The 22728-nt window shown below is 38.3% G+C and overlaps 1 protein-coding gene across 5 annotated transcripts in view; it reads right to left on the reverse strand.

Annotated features, from left to right (window-relative positions):
- PUS10 (pseudouridine synthase 10) overlaps positions 1-22580 on the reverse strand; it is a 39155-nt gene extending 16575 nt beyond the window's left edge. Inside the window, exons 1-8 of one of the 5 annotated variants that reach the window (XM_085299143.1) lie at positions 22542-22580; positions 20088-20224; positions 18426-18689; positions 16176-16262; positions 8491-8525; positions 5168-5279; positions 3536-3597; positions 912-957 (exon numbers count right to left, since the gene is read on the reverse strand). In XM_085299143.1, coding sequence (XP_085155269.1) covers positions 912-957; positions 3536-3597; positions 5168-5279; positions 8491-8525; positions 16176-16262; positions 18426-18689; positions 20088-20213 — 732 coding nt within the window. In that variant the 5' untranslated portion in view covers positions 20214-20224; positions 22542-22580. The other 4 variants (XM_085299142.1, XM_085299145.1, XM_085299144.1 and 1 more) reach the window with 4 other exon arrangements.
- Between the last annotated feature and the right edge of the window lie 148 nt (positions 22581-22728).

A 22728-nucleotide genomic window follows, 5' to 3' on the forward strand; every position in this document is an offset into this window, starting at 1 on the left:
GATTGCCCTCACGGTAAAAAAAAAAATTTCCTTATATCTAGTTTGAACTTCTTCTGTTTCAACTTATGCCTACTGTTTTTCACCCTCCCACAACACACCACTGTGAAGAGCCTTGCTTCCTGTTCTCAATAACTCCCCTGTAGTTAGTGGAGGCTTTCACTGGATCCTCCCAGAAGCATTCTTTTCTCCAGGCTGAACAAGCCTAGATCCCTCAGCCTCTTTTCCTAGTGCATGTGCTCCAGCCTCCTGACTGTCTTGGTTGTCACCTGCTGAACTCCAAGTTATTGATGTTTCTCTTCTATTGATGGTCCAAAACCAGATGTCATATTCTAGCTGTGGTCCCCTGACTCCTGAGTAGAAGAGAGCAATCTCTTCCCTTAGCTGCTTGCTATGCTCCTGTTAGTAAGGCCCAGGATGCTGCTGGCCTTCTCTTCTCTGCTCATGCTCATTTTGTTGTCTGTGTGAGGATCTTCAGGATCTCTTCAAAAGAGCTGCTCCCCAGCCCGGCAGTCTTTAGCCTGTGTTGCTGCCAAAGTTTATTACTTCCCAGATGCAGGACTTTGTATTTGTCAGTGTTGAATTTCATAAAGTTCCTGTCAGCCTATTCCTTCAACTGTCTAGGTCCCTCTGGATGGCAGCTCTGCCCTCAAACACACCTACTAGCTCTCTCAATCTAGTGTCATCTTCAAACCTGACTACAGCACAGTCCGCATCTCCTCCAGGTAATTGACAAAGATATAAATAGGACAGATTCCAGGATAGAGCCCTGTGGCACTGCACTTCCCATAGGCATCCAGGTGGCATACAATCCATCATCCACTACTCTCTGAGCCCAATCATCCAGCTCTTCATTACAGCTCCTGCCACAAAATTCTGAATTTCAGRGAACTGCAACAGCAGTGAGATCCTACCTGCTTGTTCTTCGCTGGTTTGAAACAATCCGGACAGGCTATGGCTCTAAATACAAAAATGAAAATTAGTTGCTATTTTAAAGAAAAAAAAGGAAAAGAAAAAAGGATTTATAAGCGTAGCAAGCAGTAGATTAATCTTTGTACAGAAATACCCAATGCCCCACTTCTACTGCTTAGGGTGGAATAGATTTTTAAATGAATTTTATCTTAAACCACAAATGGCAGAAAGTGTGTGTTGAGGACAGATAAATCAYGAACAAAGCTGTGTAAGCCTCTTTTGCTTTGACCAATACATATGTGTCAGCTTTGAGATGGGATGGAAAAGCATACAACCAGTTAGTTTTCAGTCCTTCTCAATCCTTGTCAACAACAGTGATGACTAATGCTTAGCTCCTCTGCAAGGTATCAATGCACACTGCAAACCAGACATATCCCAATCAGATTTGAGTTGCTGCTTCTGGATTGGAATATTCAATTTACTACAGAAAAAGTAAAGCCAAGAGTTTGATACTATTTGTGCTTTGTCTCTTTAAAACTCTTCAAAGGAAACTATTTGCTGCTTCACAAAAGTGAAAGCTAAATTAGAGAAAAAAAAAATTCTGAGTACTGTAGAGGAAGTTGCTATTCCTATTAGTGGATTTCTACGTATGCAGTTAGATACAATTTCTAGCCTACAACACAGTTTAGCATTTCTTGCTGTTCATTTTCAACGCCTCTGCAATTACTTCAGATTGAAAGGAAGTAGGTAACAAACGACCTCTTGGTGTTTTTACACAAGCTAGCCCGAAAAGCTGCTTGTAACACAAAGCAGCGCAACTTCTCTCTTCCTTAATACCACCTTTCCTTTAAATAAAAATCTGCAAATRTAAACTAACAAGAGCCTATTCAATCTTCCACTTCAAGCTAAGGGTCCTTTTAGCACATCCTCCTACACACAGTTGTACAAAAACAGCTTGAGAGGTAAGAAATTGTGGATGCCATTTTTGGAAACACAGTCCAAAAGTATACTTGGACTTCTCTCGATTGAGATGAGGTCCTACTTTCCTTTCACAACACACAACTGTTGTTACTTAAGCTCTGACAATTACCAAATTTACCATATTTATATCAAAACCAAACTAATGTCCCATAATATGTCCAGAGATAGCCATTTACATGGTATGTCCCGATACCTRAGAAACCACCATGCAATTAAATTACACATTTTTTCTGAAGAAATGGTATTACCTAAAACCTTAACCACTGTTTCAATATGCTATAAGGAGATGGCAAATAAAGAGATTTTGTCAAGTCACATGGAATAGACTTGAGTAGTTGGAACACGGAACTCAAGAGACAGAACTTCTTTACAGCTTTCACCCCTCCAGTTTCTGCTCTTGAAGGACTGACATTAGCATCCTAACTTGCTTTGCATCAACATTTTTGAAAGGTCACAAAAAACAGCAAAGAACTGGAAGGAAAAGCTGGAAGTAAAGACTTGCTAGGTTTCAAAGGAAGAACACTACAAGAAACAAGAATTGATCAACAAAAATTGTTTAAGAACAAAAAGATGTAGGATCTGAGTTTTTAACAAGACTGCCGCTCTCATAATTTAGAATTGCAGTTTGGCCCTGTTGCTTTCTCTCCCTTTTTCCCAGTCTTAAAGAAGCTGGAAAGGAAGGAAATTAAGCAAATGCTGCAATTAATTCTTCCTAATATCAGGTCCAGCACATAGCACGTCTCCTGCACCCAGACATACAAAGAACGCAGTTGTTGAAAAGCAAGAAGGTGGCAGATTGGGCAGTTAAGTAGAGATGACAAATTGCCAGAAGAGGTGAAAGCAGAAATATCTAGAAAGGCTGCAAAGGTAATTTCTAGTCTCAAGGTATGAAGTCACTATGCAGCATACAGGTTGGAGAAATTCTACAGGAAGCCGTTTCTATGACAGGATTTAACATGCAGCAGGAACACAAGTGATAAAATTGAGTGAAACTCTAGTTTTCCAGGAAGCATCAGCAAACAGGAAAAGGGTGCATTATTATCCAGAATATACTACAACTAGATTTTGAGAAATCAGATTAAACGGCAGCTAAATTCCCAGAAATATTTTGCTTCTTTGTGTTAAAGAAGGATTTAAATAGCAGACGCTCTATTGTGCCAGGCCAAAACCAGCTACATGCAGTGGCCAGGAAACTTCTTTCTTTTTTAATGGACCAGCTAAGTTGGATAAAATCACTTCTGTGCCTTCCCTCTTATCTAAGTCTCCTAAAAGATCAGCAAAACCTAGRCATCACCTAAAAAGATTTTTTTTCTCTCAAGTATGTTATTGGAATTTACTTTTTAAAATCATGCAACTATACYGAAGAGGGTAATGACTTTCAAAATATCTGAAATTGAACAACTTATCAGAATGCTCCCTTTCTAGCTCTAGAAAGCTTTAGAGCTTACTGGCTTTCAAGCACAGAATTAACCAGATAGMGATGTCACAATTTTAAAATTTGCAGCTCCATACGGCTATGAGGAAGTTTAAATTYGGGTCCAGTTCTAGTTAATAAACACTGCAAATTCTCATTTGTAGCAAATCCAGACTAACAATGTTGCACAATATTTAGATAAAGATCTTTGTTATTTATATCAAAACTTACAGGAAATGGCACTCCTCATCTGTTTCTGGGTGAGCAAAGACCACGCTAACTTCAAACAAACTCTAAATTAAAAAAAGGAAGGTAATAGTTCGTTAAATAAGCATAGAGAGGATACTCTCAAGCATCCTTACTGAAATATTAGGAAAACAGTCAAGAAGTAAACAAAAGAAAGTAACGCATTTATGTTGCAACATCATCTAGAAAAAGGCAGTAAATCTTGCGTCATAAGAGCACTGGCATTTCTGTAGTACCTAAAGATCTCAGAGCACTTTAAAAACATGAGTGACCTACACATCACAGACAGTGGCTCCATTTTGCACAGGGGGAACTGAGCCAGAGACAGTATTTGCTCAAAGCCTATAATGGTCACTAAATTTAACAATCCTTCTGGGAGAGAAGGGCATACCGTGAATAAAGACTAAAAAAAACTTTAGTAGTCACCACTGCCAAATGTAGTCAAGGGGCTTCATTTGCAATGATTGGATGGCCTTGGGGCAAAGAAAGGCAACATGTCCTAGCAGATTGACAGCTAGACCAGAAACTCTAGTGTAATCTCAATTCTACCCCCAATTCCCTCCTTGGCCTTAGGCAAGCAACACTCATTACTTCTGTTATTCAGATACCAGTATACCTCAAGAGGGCTATTGAGAAGATTGGGTAATATTCAAGTGCCTTGTAGATAAAGAGCACTAGACAAGTAACTTTTATTGTACAATAATGTCTGGAGTAGCTCAGTGCCTAAGTGTTGCAGAGCTTTTGCTAACTCAGTATGTATGAAGTTTGTTTCTTCTTGGATCCTCTTCAGGATAACTGAGCAACTTTCTCTTAACTAAGACAAAAAGGATGCTTTCAATTAGCACCCCACAGAAAAGACAGTTTGTAACTGTTACGGAAGYTGATAATCAAGGTAAAGACTAAGTGAGTCTAGTTCTGGGGTCACTCCTAGGGCCCGATGACAACGAAAAGCTATAGACACTTAGGAATGTCAGCTGGAATCTGAAAGTTGAAAATAGGGTCTGAAAAAAGCATTCCTACTACCTGTTTACYGGAATCACCACTTCCAACACTCTTATCTCTAGCAGTCATTAAAGTGAGCAGGGACCAGTCCTTCCTCCCTTAGTGTTTCACAAACAGATTCTATTCAGAGCATATAACATGCTAAAAACTTGAACAATTCATCTCACAAAGCATAACAGTGTTGGCAGAAACAGGAAAGGCAAGAAGGAATGTGTGAGCATTCCTTAGCCTCTGGAAAACAGAGATTCTAGAAAATGAGAAAACTGAGAAAGTCTCATTGATAAAAGCAGAGTGGCTGCCCAAGAACAAGAGATGTAGTACAAAACTGCAGTGGCTCCAGTCACTGTAATGGTGTCTTTCTATAAAAATAGATATTGGATCCTTTAATACTGAAGCTGGGAGATCTCAAGTTAAAAGCATTTTCCCTACTTCCCCCTACAGAAAAGGTAAGTGCAACTTATTTATCACTTAATGAGAATGTACCCACCATCAGTACGAGACACACAGAGAGGAGTGGGGGCGGGGGGCAGAGCGAGAGGCAGGCAGGGAGGCAGAGGCAGGGAGGCAGAGAGAGGAAGGCAGGCAAAAAGAAAAATTTCATTATTTATACAACACCTTTCCATCAGCAGGAACACCCAACTCCTCCGACAACTGGGGATGAATAATCCACTTATAAGCTTCCTTCAGCTGAACAATGTCATCCTTTGCCAAGGAAAGGCCCAGTTTTCTGAATCACATACATAAGGAAATAACAACTTGAACAAGAGTCTTTCAAAGATAGATCCATGACATGATATTCCAACACAAACTTCAGTAACTTATCCCAGGCGAACAAGTAAAGCACAGACAAAAAGGACAAAACTACCAAGCATACAGACCACGACACGGAAGAATTAAAGGCTGTTCTATGATATCCTGTGATTGTAGTGAACATCTGTATTGAATTAATAACTGTTTATTATTGCAAAACAATAAGGCCAGACAGCGATTCCAGGTAAGATGCTTCCCAATAAACACTTGGCTTGSCTGGGAGCAGCTAAGGGTGTAGTTTTACAATCTGCTTAACTAAATATAAAACTATATTGCTCTTTCCTGCCTCTGGCCATACATTCCTGCCAGCACCCACAYGCTGACGCTAGATAGCATGGTAAATCATACTAGTGCACTGATCCCATTTAAAATGAATCCTAATCCACCATAAAGGKTTTTTTTTTCCAGCCAAATCAGTCAGATGATCAGCTCCCTTGGTGGTCACACAAGCAATTGTGTTAACACAAGAAAGACAGAAGCACATGCAGATGGAGGTAGGATACTTCTGACAGTAAATCAATAGCTAGTTCAGCTTAAATAAACTGGATCCTGCAGGGCAGCATCTGCACTACTTGCTGAGGAACCTCCTGTCCAGGTTCCAACCAAAATAATACCTTGTTTTGCCCTTTTTCTATTTGCCTGGGTTTCTTCCATTAACAATTTAAAAATAGACTCTCTTCTGTTGTACGTGAGAACATACTTTGTGGAAACCCACACCATAGCTCCATGATAGATCCGAAGCTATAAAAGCTTTCCCACAGTCCACTTAGAGAACAGCTTAGAGACATGCATGTAGCTCTTTCGTTAAAAAAAATCTTATATTTGAGTTCTGTTGTTAAGAGAAACATCTAGTTCTTAATTAAAAGGAGGCATGAACTTCAGTAAGTACAAATTCCTAAAGAGAAAAGCCCACACAACAATCTCAGTCGATCCTGCTGGGACAGGCATAACTGACTCTCTAGATACTTCAACTCTTGTCGACTTTTGTCTTTGGAGACAGAAATGTAAAAGAGCAGATGCCTGTGAAGATGCCACTAAATGATTTCAATCCACTTGTGACTCATCATCTTTTATTCTGCCTTTCTCAGAACAACTCAGAATGGCACCTCCAGTCAACATGGCTTCCACCAAAAATTAATCCAGTATCCTCAACTAACTATGAGCCCAAAAGATTTCTTTCATCTTGCCCACAGAGACAATTATCTATTCATAATAGTTCTACACATTTTCATTTGGCCAGGAATGGGAGTGTCCTARAGTACACAAGGAATCAGGCCCTTAAACTGATATTAAAACACTGAGGTATGAAAGAAGGGTGAAAAATAACTTGCAAACACCGTACTAATACCTTTCTCACTACACCATGTCAGTATCTCAGAGCTGTTGTCCCCGTATTGTACGCCCTGCTGTTTTAAAAATAATTCTAGAAATTGGAAGCTGGAGAAAGCATAAYAGCAAGCTTATGCTTAATTACTATTATCTTTATCAAAATCAAAAAAAAAATCAAACTTGTAATGCATTGTAACTATTTATTGTAACCATCTTATGTAACCTGTAGCCCRATTGTTCATGCACCCAAGTAGTTGTATAAAGAGAAGAGTTTTTAATATTATAAAACTTAACAATGTAAGAACTAGGTTTATTTGAATGCAAGTAAGTGGTGATGCTGAATTACCCAGAATAACTACTCTCTTTCAGGTCAAAAAGAAAAATTCTATGTTGATGTCAAGCACAGGAAAAGTGGCACACTAAAATGAATTGGTAGTTACTGCAAAAGCGCAAGCTCTTTCATAGTGCATGCTACTTCCCAAATACCTGGAAAAAATACCTGGAAGRGAATGATTCATGTATTCCCTAAAGCATAAGAAGCCATTCAGCTAGCTTACCATTTTACAGCCCTTCCCCYCAGGGAAGCAATAACAAAAGCATTACCCTGTGACACCAGTTCTGATAGCTGGTATTAAACAACTTGATAGCTCTAGTCCAGTCACAATTAATGATACAGATTATTACCATTTTATTGGTACAATGGTTGGCAGTCTTAGAAAAGACAGCAACTGACTGATAGAGAGCCAAAGGTACACCCTCAAAACATCAGAGATAATTTTTTCTATCAGAGGTTAAGACATAGGAATGAAAGAAATTTTCCATTTGTTTTTTGAAGTACTTGTACTTTCTAAGTTACAACTTTTTAAGAATAAACTTATGAAGTACAGTTTTAAGAATGAAAGAATAGTTCATGTGATTCCTGTTCAAGTCTCAGCTTCCAACTTATCTGCAACAGAAACCAATTTCACATGCACACCTGCTTGTCAAAGACATTAACTACGGACTTCTCACCATTATCTCACTRATGTTTTTCAGTCACTATTAAAGCAAGCTGATTCTAACACTGCAACAAAATGGGGAAGGTCTGTATTCCATGATGTCTTCTGAGCACAGGGTGAATCTGGCTAACTGCATCACAGCACTCTCAGGAGCATTAAGGTACCTAGCTCTAAACTGTACAACTGGACAGATAGCCTGCACTCCACATTCAAATGCTGTGTCCTAGCTGTATCACAGTAAAAGACAAATGAGATACAAAACCMCAAGTTAATGTCAAACCAGGATACACCAACCCCAGCTGTCATTTTATCCTTTGCAAGTGACAAGCAGACAAYAGCGTTATAATAAAGCTGTAAAATCAACTACTACTCTGCCCAATATCTATGTAGACAAACAGTGAAGAATGTTTGTCAGACAGACAATAAAAGTTACGGACAAAAAAAGCGAAACAAATAAAACGAGAGCACATCCCAATTCTGAACTTGCTGATGATTAGCTTTGAAGGGACAAAATAAATAACAATCTTGGCCAAGGATAAAGGAAACGAGTCTACATATTCCACAATTTTTAGAAGAAGCACCTTTTTATGAAAGTATCTGTCTTGATCTTGAAAATATAGAATTAATTGCTTGGTCATAAATTTCTCCTAACAGATATGCCTCAGTAGGTCCATTGCAATAAGCAGTTTCTCATTTCTGCTATGTTGGAAAAAAATTATAGTAACAGCATCTTTCCTTTCTCTAAATCTGGAGGATTCTGTAGTAGAAGTGGTATGAAGGTTGCCAAAAGAAATTACTCACCCCATTTCCTGTTTTACCAGCAGCCAAGCAGCGCACTACAGGTCACCAGCCATGCCCAGGAAGAAGAGAGAAAAAAAAAAGTGAAATTTAGGCTCAAAAATACTCCAACTGTTTCAGAGACTGTTAACAGAAGAGAAAATTAAAGTTTACAAAGCTCAGAAAAAAACTTAAGTATTAGGATTTTAATTTAGCATTGTTTTAGAAGTGTACAGGATAAAACTAGGGTTTGCTCTTTCCACTGTAGACTAATCAGGCAAGCATAAAGGAAAGTTTCTTCTTTTTCCCCCAAAGTGCTCAAAGAATCTTTTACTTCATGAGTACATGCTGTTACCTACTTTATTGTCTCTTCTCCCACCTCTTGTCTGACAGAAATAAAAGTAAGGTCTTTCGAGGAATAGAAGATTGAATCAATTACCACTTGCATCAGCTGGAAGCCTTAGTATAGTTGTAAAACAAAAAGCCAATTTTATGGCAGAAAGAGTACGCTTCTTTGAGAGAGACACTTTGTCCCAGTCACAGTAACTAAGATCAGCTCTTAGGACAATCTGACATACAAAAAACTCTGGACGTCAAAAAGCTGATAGTCAGAGGAAAAAAAAAAAAAAAAAAAAAAAAAAAAAAAAAAAAAAAAAAAAAAAAAAAAAAAAAAAAAAAAAAAAAAAAAAAAAAGATTTCTTTTCCTCCTATGCCCACCTAAGTTTTCCTGTTTCTCAAATACTTTGCTATTTTTCTCCTTCACTGCTCACTAGATTTAAAATTGTTAGCCAACAGAGTCTTCTAAAGCTAGTCTGTCATATCATTTTCAATGTCCTATCTAAACCTTCCGCAAAAACTTCTACGCATTCTTCCTTCCACTTCTCTCATTTATCACATCTGAAATTTCATTTGCCTTTTTGAAATAACAAGTGTATATGGTATATGCTGGGGAAAAAAAAAAAAAAAAAAAAAAAAAAAAAAAGGAAGCTTCCCCCCCTTCTTTTTAGACAACTCTTCCACTTCCAGTTGGGAAATACTGAAAAATAACAGGAGATAAACAGGCAAAACTAAAAGGTGTTCTGACTGCAGTATCATTTTAAAACATTTCTAGTAATATACAATATACTTGCATATCTAGCTAAACTAAAAAGAAATTAGTATTTTTGAATATTAATAAGCATTCAGTCTGCTACTGGAYAGATCTGGAAAGTGACATAAAACACACAGGAAACACCCAGCTCTCCAAAACAAATGGTGCATCTTTCTAAGACAGCATTTTGCAAAGGCACAGCCAATTCATCACAAATCCTACACGGCTTTTAAAAGAAGATTAGGGKGTATTAAACACTTCGAATCTTGCTATTAACACTATAACTAGAAAAAAAGACTGACAGCCTAAGTYAAGTGCAACTAGTGGTTATCTACTATATATAGAAATGAAAAAAAAGCGCATCTAAATAGATGGTCACATTTATGAAAATTGATTTGGCATACAATTTTTTAAAAAAATCAGGAACAAGTAGCAGCTATCATACAAAACACGAGATAAACAACACTCTTGGTTTGATGATAATCACAATTTCTTTCCCTGAGAAGTGCCTCCTAATTTAAATCATACCAGTTAGTTTGGGAGACATAAGCAAAGTACAGGGAAAGTTGAGGAACACAGGGAATAATTTTAGAAACCAGAGACAGTTTTTCATATAAACTCTGGAGTTCACTAACAATTATTTAATCAGACAGCATACCTAGAAACTGCTGGAAAATCTAATCTAAGAATCATGGGCAGATTTCACCCTGAGTTCTTTTTCATTTTCCACCTGCCCCTCTGTTGCTTTCTGCAGACCTTCTGTGAACACCACCTTCTGCAGCTCCAGATGCACTCCTTTGTATATATAGCTTCCGAGAAGTAGCATTTGCTTGAAGTGAATGACCATAGGATAATTCAGTTGCAAGGAACCTCTGGAGGTCTCTATCCAATCTCCTGCTCAAAGCAGGGTCAACTATAGGATCAGACAAGATTGCTCAGGACTTTATCCAGCCAGGTCTTGAAAACTCCAGTAACRGAGGCTCCAACAATGCACAACCTCTCAGGACAACCTGCTCTAAAGCTTGACTGTCCTCAGTCCAAGCACTGTAAATACTTCCCCAAGCTCTACTTATCTCGTCTGGAAGCATAATATAAAGCAACATAAGGCAGTAGGCCCCTTGAAGTGACACTGACAAAGAAAGCAGACCCTGCATCATCCCTTTGGTGTCCCAGCCAAGAAAYAGAACACAGCAGTACGAGAATTACCATTGATTGTAACAAAAGTCAAAAGTAGAATTAACATTACCAATGGTGTGAAGGTACAATGGAGAATACAAAAGTAAGCACAAGGGACTATCAGCCATCAACTCAATGCAATTCTACATGCCTTAAAATGAAAAAGAATCAGAAATTGAAGACTTCCAAAGAACAACACAGTCTATGCCAAAAGCTTCCAAAAGCATATCTTTCACAAGCTTTGCTCTGAGGAACTAAACATTTTCAGAGGTGCTTCCCTTCACAGTGTCACTCAYTCCTCTTTGTACTGACACATTGATACTACAGAACGATCCATTATTTCACTGTAGTAATTGTTTAGTGCTTTAGGCTTTAAATTTTGTCTCTGTACACTCTAAAGTGAATCCCATTCTCCACATCACACGAAAACATAATTTACAAATCTGAAGTGCACTACAGTTAATCATAATTTTAATTTTGACCTCAACAGATCTTTCCCTTTAATTACAAGACAACATAGTAGTCTAGGGAAAAAGAAAAATAAAATCTTTATGAACACTAATTTTTATGCTTATATTTCTGTCAAGAGTGATGTTGGACATAGATAGTCAGAAGACTTGCACAATGTTTCCATTTCAACAAAATGCCTATCAGTGCAAAAGCAACTAATAAGAGGGAAGAAACTCACCCCAAAACTTCCTATAAATAAGCAACAACAAACTCTCTCTGCTTTCTTCCTCTAATAACAACAATAACAAACAAAATTAAGACCAGCAAGAAGCCAGTTAACTAACAGAATCTGTATTGTCAATACACAGTCTGGAGGTCCACTCTCACTGCCCTTACAGAGGCTGAATTCCAAACCAAAGTTGCTTGGCTTGCTTACATGCCTACGATGTGAAATTGAGAATAGTAGTTTTCAACCTGTGGACAGCAAAGGCAACTGCATAAACTTGTCATGCAGTCATCCACACACTTGTGGTGTCAGAAAGTGTTCATCTCTCAAAAGCAGTAAACATCACTGAWCTACATTCTTCAGCAGTTTAAATCCTTTCTCTGTCTTTCTTTCTTCATAGATTTGCAGCTTTAAGAAACAAACAAACCAAAATACCCCAATCAAAATAAACATTCTCTAGTGTCAAGGAAATAATTCTAATGAAGAGGTTTGAAAACAAGTCTCAAACTTAAAGTAGCACTGTCACGATCACTTCATCTTTTGGTTGAAGTCAGAAGTAACCACATCACAGAACACTTTTAGACACTGATAGAGGAACTCAATCAAAAACTTCTATTATCCTTCCTTTTGTCCATCTAAAAGAATCTTAAAAAAAACAGTGTTAGAAATACTAATGGGAGAGAATAATGTTGGAGAGAGAACACAAACTTTAAATTTAGATACATGATACACAAACCAGCACCCTATTGAACAGAATAAATGAAGTTGTATTGATAGAATACTGTTTACTCAAATTCATTGTGATTCATTATAKTATATATGTAGCAAATGTGAGCAAGACTGCTTCACAAAACACTATGAAGCATACTGCAATCTTGTTYGCATATTATGCAGATGAAATCATAAACAAAAATAGCTTCCCATCAAAATTCCTTGTGCACACATCTTAACTAGAGAATACAACAACCACAGAATAAGGTCTAGAACTCTTCATTTGACAAATGCTGATTTAAACAGTCTCATATTCCTTGATTTACAGCACTTGCAGGTTTAGTACTTAATCAGGTGGATAATCTCACCCCTTTTACCTGTATTATGATGGGCACAACTATAAACTAGAGCAAACTTCTGCTTGTAACTACACTAAAATGAGACCATGTATCAAATTTCATCTCCTTTCCCCTGACTTCAAAAGTGAAAGAGAATTAAAGAAATTACTTTTTCCCTTCAATTAAGAGGAAAGAATAGATTAAGGTACTGTGAACACAGAAGCCAAAAGATCCCAAATTCCAAATTATATTCAATCAAGTCCCCTGCCTTGCTCTCTCCCAGTTGTATGCAAAGCAGGGGATCAGACCCCCTCTACTTTGTAATTACGTTATGTTTGTAAAGTGGTTTGAAAATGAAAAACGCTCATTACAGAACTCAAGCCTGCAGGGCAATGCTTAACAGCAAATATATTTCTGAAATACTCTAGCTCAGGCACTATATTGATTACAAGCTGCRTGATATTATTCTAATGCTATCTGAGGGATCACATCGGCAACAGTTGAAATACCATGTGCAGTCCCAGCCACTGAATGTTTTTACTGTATTAGAAAAGAGCTTGAGATGGGGAATTCCATGATGAGGTATACACAGTCCTACAGGGAGTAATGAATACAGATGCTATTTGCATCAATGTCCTTGTAGCTAGCACCAGGATGATGGATCACAACCAAGACTACAAACATAACTAACAGACACCTTTTTTGAAAGGTATGACTCACTTCATGTTCTAATACATTTGTCTGACATAAACTTGGAACTCTTGTATTTATGATTTATTTTAGTCAGACATCCTACTTCTGCAAAGAGGTAATAGATTCTTTGCATTACAAATACTATGCAAATGTAAATTTTATGTCCCACTCTTCTTCAGGCCCTGTCCTAYATTTAGGCTTGGTGGGATAACAACTGTCATCATTAAATTAGTTGAGAGTAATATTAAAAGACAATTTCTTAACTTTTTTTAAAGGAAGTCGAAGAAAACCTGTGTGTCATACAAAAGGTCAATGGAAAGGAGGCTATCTTGGGGGTGTCCTTTTACGATAAAAGGACGTATGTTCTTGTACAGTGCAGTTCAAAAGAATYAAAAGAAGAAAACAAAAGATCATCTGTTCAACACAATGCATCTTGGGATATGGCATTATTATATTACTTGCTGCTTTTCTGTAAATGTAAACAGGAACTTTTCCTATCAGTTATTTTTAAAAGTTATAAACGGATACATGGTAAATAAAAATCCACMATTTTGAAGAGATTCTTTCTTGCCTCTCCCTATTTTCATCCCTTCAATTAGGGCACAGGTACTCAAACAACTGGTTTAGCATTTGGCAACACTGAGGGGGTAGAACAGAGGAATGGCAGGAACCTCCTAACGCAGCCCTACTCCCAACTGAACTGAAACTCAGGGCAGCAAATCTGATTTGGGGGGTTTTTACTCAGTCATCCCATCCCACCTATTCATTCCTGGACCCAAACCAGAGCTTTTTATTCTCCTGATTGTACCACATGCTGAAGTCCTGTTCGCTTGCCTGAACATAACGGCAAGAAAACTTGAAGGGAGTGGACGTAAATGTACCGGTAAAGGTAAAAGTGCTGATAAAAATAACAGCAACATCTCATCCCTTTTATCAAACTGAAAATTTATTGCACCTAGAAGACAAGGTTGTTATAAATCAACAGTTTTTATCAACTATCTTTGCCTGGTGAGTTTTCCTASTTCACAGTTTCAGTGCATCAGATACTAGATGACACACAACTCAATCAGAAGACGAACTCTTTGAAGCCAACTATTATCTTTAGCCTCTATTTGCAGCCAAGATTGTCTCAAAAGCAGGCAGGAACACTTACTCTACTTGTTTAGACTAGTGTGAGAACATGATTGAGCTAGAACTGCAATGCAATATCACCCTCTTCTGAGGCATTATGGCAAAGACTCACTAGGAGGGTGTAAAACAACAGTAGCACCAAATTCTTCTTTCCTCACCTCTATAATTATTCACCAAGCTATGAATAAAAAAGAGGTTATTTTTAAGCTAGATAAACTGTAGCTGTTAGGTTAAAGCTGGATGAAGGAAATGTAGTAAGAACTTGATGGCATGGGAACTGCAGTTCGGATTTGCACATCACTTCGTTTTCACTGAGGCTACAACAATGAACACAGTAGGAAAAATCAAAGTAGGCTAGATTAGTCAAAGTAGGCTAGAAACTGAAAAGTCCTGATCTACATTACCCTAAAAGTAATAAGTTTTTTAAAAACACTTAGGTTTGCAGTTCAGAGGTTAACTATGGGTATAAAGTTGGGAAAATTTTGACCTACGTTTAGAGAAGTTCTAAAGAGCATCATGGCACACAGGCACACACCCACATGCTCAGCTAGCCTGAAAGTGCTTTTTGATAAATCTCATTTTTTGGACGATTATAAAATCAAATGGRAGTAAGAAGAGTTAATCCAGCCAAAAAGCACAAAGCAATTTCTTCTGGCATTCTTCTGCTATACATAATGGCAGCTGAAGTGAACACACTAAGTATGCTTAATTTAGGATGGAAAGTTAGAGAGTCTTACGTTAAGCAGGCTTAGAGCAAAACATACATTAGCACAATGCAGTTACTGTACTGATATTTGCCCAAGATACCAGAACTAGCACTGCTATTCAAGTCTAAAAGCGTAGTATGTTATTCAACAATCAAACCGTACGGGATGAGAACAGACCTCACCTCAGATTTATATATAAATCCAAGACAACCTACACTTCATTCTGCCACATTCACTGAAGCCTCTATTACACCTTACCACAGAAGGCATCTATCTTGAAGATTTACACGCTGCTCTTTATAGTAGTATTTTTGCATCACTTTATATCAGAAAGCAGGTAAACATTGTAAAACACCTCAAAACTAAGCAAAAACTGTTATTTTATTGATCAAGCTATACCATGCTTAATACACTTCTTCAGTTTTTCAAAAAATTATCAGTCATATACCTGTCCATGTTACTGTTGTCTTCTATACTTAAATGACTGAACAATTTGATTAGAATTACCATCAAAATTAGTATTTTTACAACTGCATTCATTTAGAAAGGAAGGAATCGAACCTCCATGCACTGATTTCAAGCCAGCTGCACTAAACCACTTATGCTTCTTTCTTATGAGATATTAGTAAATACATTACACAGCCTTGTCAAGACTAAATCACAGGTTAAAATCCTGTACATCTCACATGGCCAACCCATCTCAATTCAGATTCCAAGTACACTTTCAACAATGCCCRGAACAGGTGACTATAAAAAATACATATTTTTACATCATTTAAAACAATGCAGAGTAAGAGTTCATCTTCAAATTCCTTCATTTGCATTCTGCAATACCAATTATCATTTATTTCAGGAAAGGCACCAGCTGTGTCACTCCTCCTCCCAGGAGATCCACAAAGCAGAGCTGGCATCTGTACCAAAGGGAGCAATACACCAAGGGTTTAAACAAACTCCTTTCAGTTTTTCAGATGTACTCCTGGGCTAACTGAAATCTGACGTGACTTAGACACTTTATTAATTGAAATAATGGTTGGCAAAAAAGGAAGAGGAGAACAGACTTCACTTTCAGCATGTGTTTTCCTTTAAAACAACAACAGTTAAAATCAAACCACCTCCAGCTTGTATGTTCCCAAGTAACTTTCTTTACTATGCATTTAAGTAACAAAGAAATATCTGTAAACACTTACCTCTCTAACAGACAGCTGTGGGGGTAGGGATACGGAAAATACAAAACTAGTAAACTGGTAGTCAGCAGATTTAACCTTTTGGCACACCTGCAAGAGGATTTCTAGTATTAAACTATAGCAATGAAACTGTGTTGATAATCTAGTGTAATCACTGTAAATCCATATTAACACACTTTCAGATAAATGTCAACTATGCAAAATAAAAGAATCTCTAACAACTTACTGAAACACAAGTTCTGTTTTTTTTTTTAAGAGTATACTAATAAATATTATTGCTGCAGCATTACGAAACAAGCTAACTCAGTATTTTAAGGCTAAAACTAATTGCATGCATACACTTTGGTATAAGGATTTATACCACAGTGATCAAAGGCCAGAGCAGCAGACTCAGCATGTTTTTACTCAGCATGTTTTTCTTCATGACACTCATACAATTCTACAACATTAAAAATGTGTAAGGTCCTAGGATAATGCAGGAATAAACAGGTATCCACAGTATTAATTCCATTGCTCTTCAGCCTGGGGAAGAGAAGACTGAGGGGGGATTTTATCAATGTGTATAAGTACCTAAGGGAGGGTGTCAAGGGGACAGGGACAAACTCTTTTCAGTTGTCCCATGTGACAGGACAAGAGGCAATGGGCAGAAATTGAAGCACAGGCAGTTCCACCTGAACACGAGGGGGAATTTCTTCACTGTGAGAGTGACAGAGCACTGGACCAGGTTGCCCAGAGAGGTGGTGGAGTCTCCTTCTCTGGAGATACTCAAAACCCACCTGGCTGCAACCCTGTCTAACCTGCTCTAGGTGACCCTGCTGAGCAGGGAGGTTGGACTAGATGATCTCCAGAGGTCCCTTCCAACCTTACTGATTCTACGATTCAAAGTAATGGAATAGAATGCAATATTTCATCTTTCAGCTTACAACAGAATGCCTATGTTTTCTTGGGATTAGAATGCAATTACTACACACATAGGCCAGAACACAGCCTAGATTTTTAATGTATTTGGATATAAAAATCAAATTTGCTACTGTAAACAAAGCAAGAACCTACACATTCCTGGAATACGTTAAAGTAGGCTAATAAGAACTAATGTTTAGACGTCTCACTGAAAATATGCTTAAATACAAATGGAGAAAATGTCCAAAATGTCAATGATCTTAGCGAATGCTAACAAAGACCGGTTCTGAGCTTTCAAGATGAAATCAACATCTCAGATGAGGAAATTTCCTTATAAGAGAATCAGCTTTTGTGGGGCCTTAACAAACGCTGTCAAGTTTTCCAACGCTACTCAAAAGTGTGAACCTAAAACAAGTTTTAAAAATGGGATGTATAAATATATATATACTCTGCCAATGGAAACAAAAAAGAAAGTTCTAAACTGCAAAAAATGCACTGCAACAACAGAAACCATATACTATGCTTTCCATTTAGACTCATTTTTAGATATACTCACATCATTAAACCAAATACTTTTAAATTTGGTTTACACTTAACTTATTTGGTGAACACTTAAACACCTCAAATGCAGTGGGATTTTCCAGATGATATTTCAGTTTGTTGCATAAACAATTTTATTCCTCAGAGATGACGTCTGCAATAGTCACTATGCTCATATTGTCCCCCAACTCATACTTCCTCCAGCATCTACAACCTGTTATGCCATTGACACATTTTCTTCTTCTCTGCCTTTCTAAATATTAGTATATGGTAAAGACAGAGTTATGCTACACTGAGAGCATGTAGCTAAGCTGAACAGTACAGCATTTAATGCCTCCATATTCTCCCATTACAGAGAAAAGTGAAGAGAGGTCACAATTTACAATGAGGTTTTAGTTGTACTCTAGCAGTTGTACCTGGTGTTGTGTCCTAAATATATAACTAGGTATCTATTAGCCCCTTGCTTTGGAAAATATGTTCTAATCAGTCACTCCATTGCATATGCATTAAAAAAAAAAAAAAAGTTACATTATGGTAGACCTGGATGAAATATGGTCACAAAGACATAAATTTTATTTCCCAACTACACAGAAGGTATGAAAAAACCATGCAAGTTAGTAGTATGTAGTTGAATAGCGCCATCTACATTTCAAATATTCAAAATGAGTAAACGTTTCAGTTTGTTTTCCCATATCTTGGTGGTGATTGTTTAAGTGTATGGGGTTTTCATTCATCACCAGACATATGCTGCAGGCTCTAACACACACCAGCTCCAAGAAAAGCACACATACAGATCAAGAACTGATTATTTACCTTTTTAACAAAGTCCATCTCACAGAACTCCTGAAGAATTCCCAAACACACATTGCAAACCTTTACAGATGAGCTCTCCAAAGCAGTATTTTCTTCACTAACCAAAGGAATCTGCTTGAGCACTCCATTCTGGTTCAGATCATCAGGCTTCTCTTCTGCRTTTTCAAGTCTGATTCTCTTACAGGGTGGATCAGCTTCAAAACAAACTGTATCCTCTTTTTCTTGATTATTTTTCAGAAATTCTTTCAATTCTTTTATCAAATCCTAATATAAAAGATGAATATTACTGCTGTTGATTTTTCTTCTTTTCTTCACTGCTGTAACAAGTGCTTATAAACACATTCTAAAAGGCAGTACTAACCACTCCACTTTAGCCTTACTGTAATTAAAAACTTGTAATTTATACCAAAAAAAMCTTTAAAAAGCTCCAAGTTGTATTTCTGCCAAAATGTTACCCAGAGAAATTGATTTTTACTGAACAGACTCCTTCATATCATCTAACAAGACTAGAATCATTTTATATTCCTCACTTGCAGAAACACATTTATCTTTGGCCCYATCACTAATCAATGAAAACCAAACAAAAATTAAAGGGTGTGCTGGTGAGGACAGGGAAGAATTCCTTGCACGTCTCTGAATTTTTAAGAACTATGATAGAGGTAAAATGCAGTTCAGAAAGATTTATTAAAAGGTCTTCAGTAACAAACACAGCAGTTACTGCGTTATTGCAACTCAGAGGGAAACTGGGTAAAGACACAAAACAGGAACAAATGGCACACAGAATGAACACATCTCAAATGACTGACAGAAAACGGAAAGGGATAAGGAAGAAAGCCATGAAAGATGAATTCTGGAGAGTCTGAACTTGAATAACGGTAGAAATGATCAAGACAGACACCTTCAAATGCAAGCATAATAACAAGGTATATGCATTAGACTAGGTAAACGGAGATGTTTATTTGCACTAAACAACGAGAGGTCTCAGAGAAAAAAATGTAGAAGAAGAACAAATAGCCAAAAACAAGAGGATGAACATCAAATACAAGAATAAGGGCAAGAATGATGGTACATACTTAGGAAAAATTTGGAGAATACTGAATTCCAGCAGTAAGGTTTCTTTAAAAGGATGCCCAATAACACTGACTGATCAAAAAAATGAAAACTTGCCCTTAACCTGTGCTCTGCAATTCTTCAGTTACAGTACCCTAATCGGTTCTACTGAAAGAAGTAGACAAAATGAGGTTAAAAGTTTGGTGCACAGATGGTTCCTCCTCTGCTTCAGGTGCACTGACCCAAAGCTCCTTAGCTACTTATTATACTAAAGGGAAAAGAACAGAGAAAATAGTCATAGCTGCTCTGGTTCCAAAGTGATAGAGCCATACTATGAAGAAGYTAATATACCCTGTTTTCTGGTGTTTTCATCAAACATTTACATGAAACATTTCACAGTCAAACTTAACATTTAACCTGCAACATTTGTTACATTCTACCATTCCTGTAATTACTCAATAAAATTGCACTATGTAAGCACCAGTCATTTTTCATGACACATTTTGCAAAGCACTATCCTCTCAGGCAAAGAGTCCAGTAACACAATGTCCTGTGTGAACAACACTGCATTCATATGTTCACATATTCTAATTAGGAATACAAAGAAGAAACCTTGCATGGACGTTTATAAGGTGTCTGTGATCCCACACAGCAGAACCTGAAAATACATCGCGGGCAAGTTCCAGTGTTCAGTAACAGTTGAACAATAGGTCTGTCCTTTTCTGTTAGTGAAGACATGCTGGATAATTCTAAAATTAAAAAAAGAAAAAGCTTAGAATAAACATATTTTTTTAAAAAATAGATTTACTTAACTGAGCAGTACTTCGAGTCAGTAATTTTTTTTCTTCCTTTTGTCCTCTAGAGAAAGTTTAGGATATGTATTTGCCTGGCCAAAGGCACAACCAATTGGAAGGGTCAATCCAAAAAGGTCACCTAGCTCAGGCAAAAGCTGAGCTAAATACTTAGAACTTCCTAAATAAACCAGAAGTCAGAATTTCTGATGACAGCATGCTGAGCTTCTGACCAGAGTTTTATCTTCAATAAAATGCATTACATGATATGATATGCTTTATTAAATGGGGAAGAAGGAAGAAGCAAAGACATATTGTTTAAGCCATACATAAAACTCCTTCTAAAATCACAGCAAGAAAAGAATGAATGTATTAGGAATCACAGGGAAAAAAAAAAAAAAAAAAAAAAAAAAAAAAAAAAAAAAAAAAAAAAAACAAAAAAAAAAAAAAAAAAACACAGATGCCCTCCCTTTCTGTCATATAAAGCTTAAAAGGCAAAGATAGCTTTTTCTATCCACTAGCTCCTTCATTTTTTTTGAGATTTCCTATTCATCATCTCAATTCTTTTAAAATAACAAGGTTAAATAACAAGTAGTCCAAGGACTGGACTACTGTTTTTGACACAGGTTTTCATTTTTCTKTATAAGATTATGGCTAGTTTCATTCCTTGTCATTCTCCCTCCTGGTACTTTAGAACAGACTACTTTATTTGGCTGAAACTTGATGGCGGCCTCTCCACAAAGCTAAGTTCCTAATTTTTTTGAAAAAAATGCAAAAAAGGRAAAAAAAGACCCTATTAATACCATCAATGAGGTACTCACCCTTACTGGGTAACTGTGAAACATGAGGGAGTACAGAAGAATAACCAGAGTTGTTTAGAGCAAAGGTTCAATTAGTCTACTGTCTCCAACAGTGGGCAGAAATAAATGCCACAGGAAGACTAAAAGCAGAGCAAATATGTGCTGCATCTCTGTCAAGAGCTTTCTGTCTCCAATTATTTCTGGTCTGGTGGATTTCCTTAACCTGGGGTGGTTTCCCTGTCAGTAACCCTTAACAGATCTTTCTTCCAATGCTTCTTCAGTCTGTTTTTTTTTTTTGTTTGTTTGTTTGTTTGGTTTGTTTTGGGGTTTTTTTAGTTTTTTTTTTGCTTTGTTTTTTTGTTTTTTGATTTTTTTTCCTCTGTAACATCCTTTGACAAGGAATTCCTCAGGAATACCTACAGAAGGAAGAACCATCTGATTTTGTTTCAGGCTTAGCTCCTCTGAGCAACATTTGATATCCTCTAGTTCTTCTGTATCATGAGCTGGTAAAGAGGCAATACATATATGCCTTCTCCACGCAAATCACAATCTAATAGGCCTCCAATGGCCTATACTACTCAGGAACTCCTTCTCTAATCATTATRAATATCTCAACTCTTCTCAAAACCTTCACTGCATAGGAAAATCTAACAATTCAGTTTCTCCTGGATATTAATTCTTCAAGGTAGGCTGTAAAAATCAAGGACTACTAGAGATCTCCAGACTGGTCCAACTTATATTTTTTTCAATATTTAGATATTTACTAAAGTAATTGCACTTCATGAGGCTTGAACCATATTTTCATTAAGCTCCAGAATTTAATCTGAACGAAGATATTAAATAAGTAAATAAATGGCACTGGAACAGTTCATTAATATATCTTTCATTTCCTAGAACAGGTTACAGACTTAATCTACACGTAGATGTGCCGAATATCAAAACAGCAGCGTGTGGCACAAGCCGATGTCAGGACGGGGTCAAGACCATGCCTGGAACACACGCGCAGACTTTTTACGAAGCCTTTTTCTCACCGTGTAGCCCCGCCCGAGACAGACAAACACCCCGAATTTCACGCGATTTCTGCTGAAAAACCGCGGAAACCCAAGCTAAGAACAACGAAGCAGAAGCCAGGGCACCACCACCGCCGCCTCGCCCCACCTCGCCCCGCGCCCGGCGGCTCGGACACCTCAGCTCTCGGCGGGGAGCGCCGCCGGCCCGCCCGCCGGCCCTCGAGCGCGCGGAGCTCCCTCCCGTTCCCCCCGCCCCGCCCCGACCGTTAGAGCCGTTAGAGCCGTTAGAGCCCCCGCCCCCCCGCGTAAGGAGGGCGCTAACGCGGCGCCGGCGGGATGGGGACCGCGCCGCCCGTCCCCCCACCCTCCCCGCGAGGCCTCCGCCGCTGCCCCTGCCCCACGGAGACGCGTTCACCTCGGAGCCCCCCCGCGGCGCGGCGCGGCGCGGCCCACGCGAGACCACGCCTCCCCCGCAGCAGCCTGCCCGAGCGCCGCCAGCACGGCTGCGGCGAGGCGGAGCGGGCCCAGGCGCAGCTAGCGGCCAGGCGGAGGGCATCGATCAGCGCTCCATGTCCTCTGCGCTGCCCCAGGGCCGGCCGGTGGATGGCTCGGCGCTCGCGCGCGGCGCCTGCCGGCGCGGCGGGAGGGCGGC

Source organism: Rhea americana, unplaced genomic scaffold (genome assembly GCF_003343005.1).
Source record: "Rhea americana isolate MKP2758 unplaced genomic scaffold, rheAme1 scaffold_146, whole genome shotgun sequence".
Lineage (NCBI taxonomy): Eukaryota > Metazoa > Chordata > Aves > Rheiformes > Rheidae > Rhea > Rhea americana.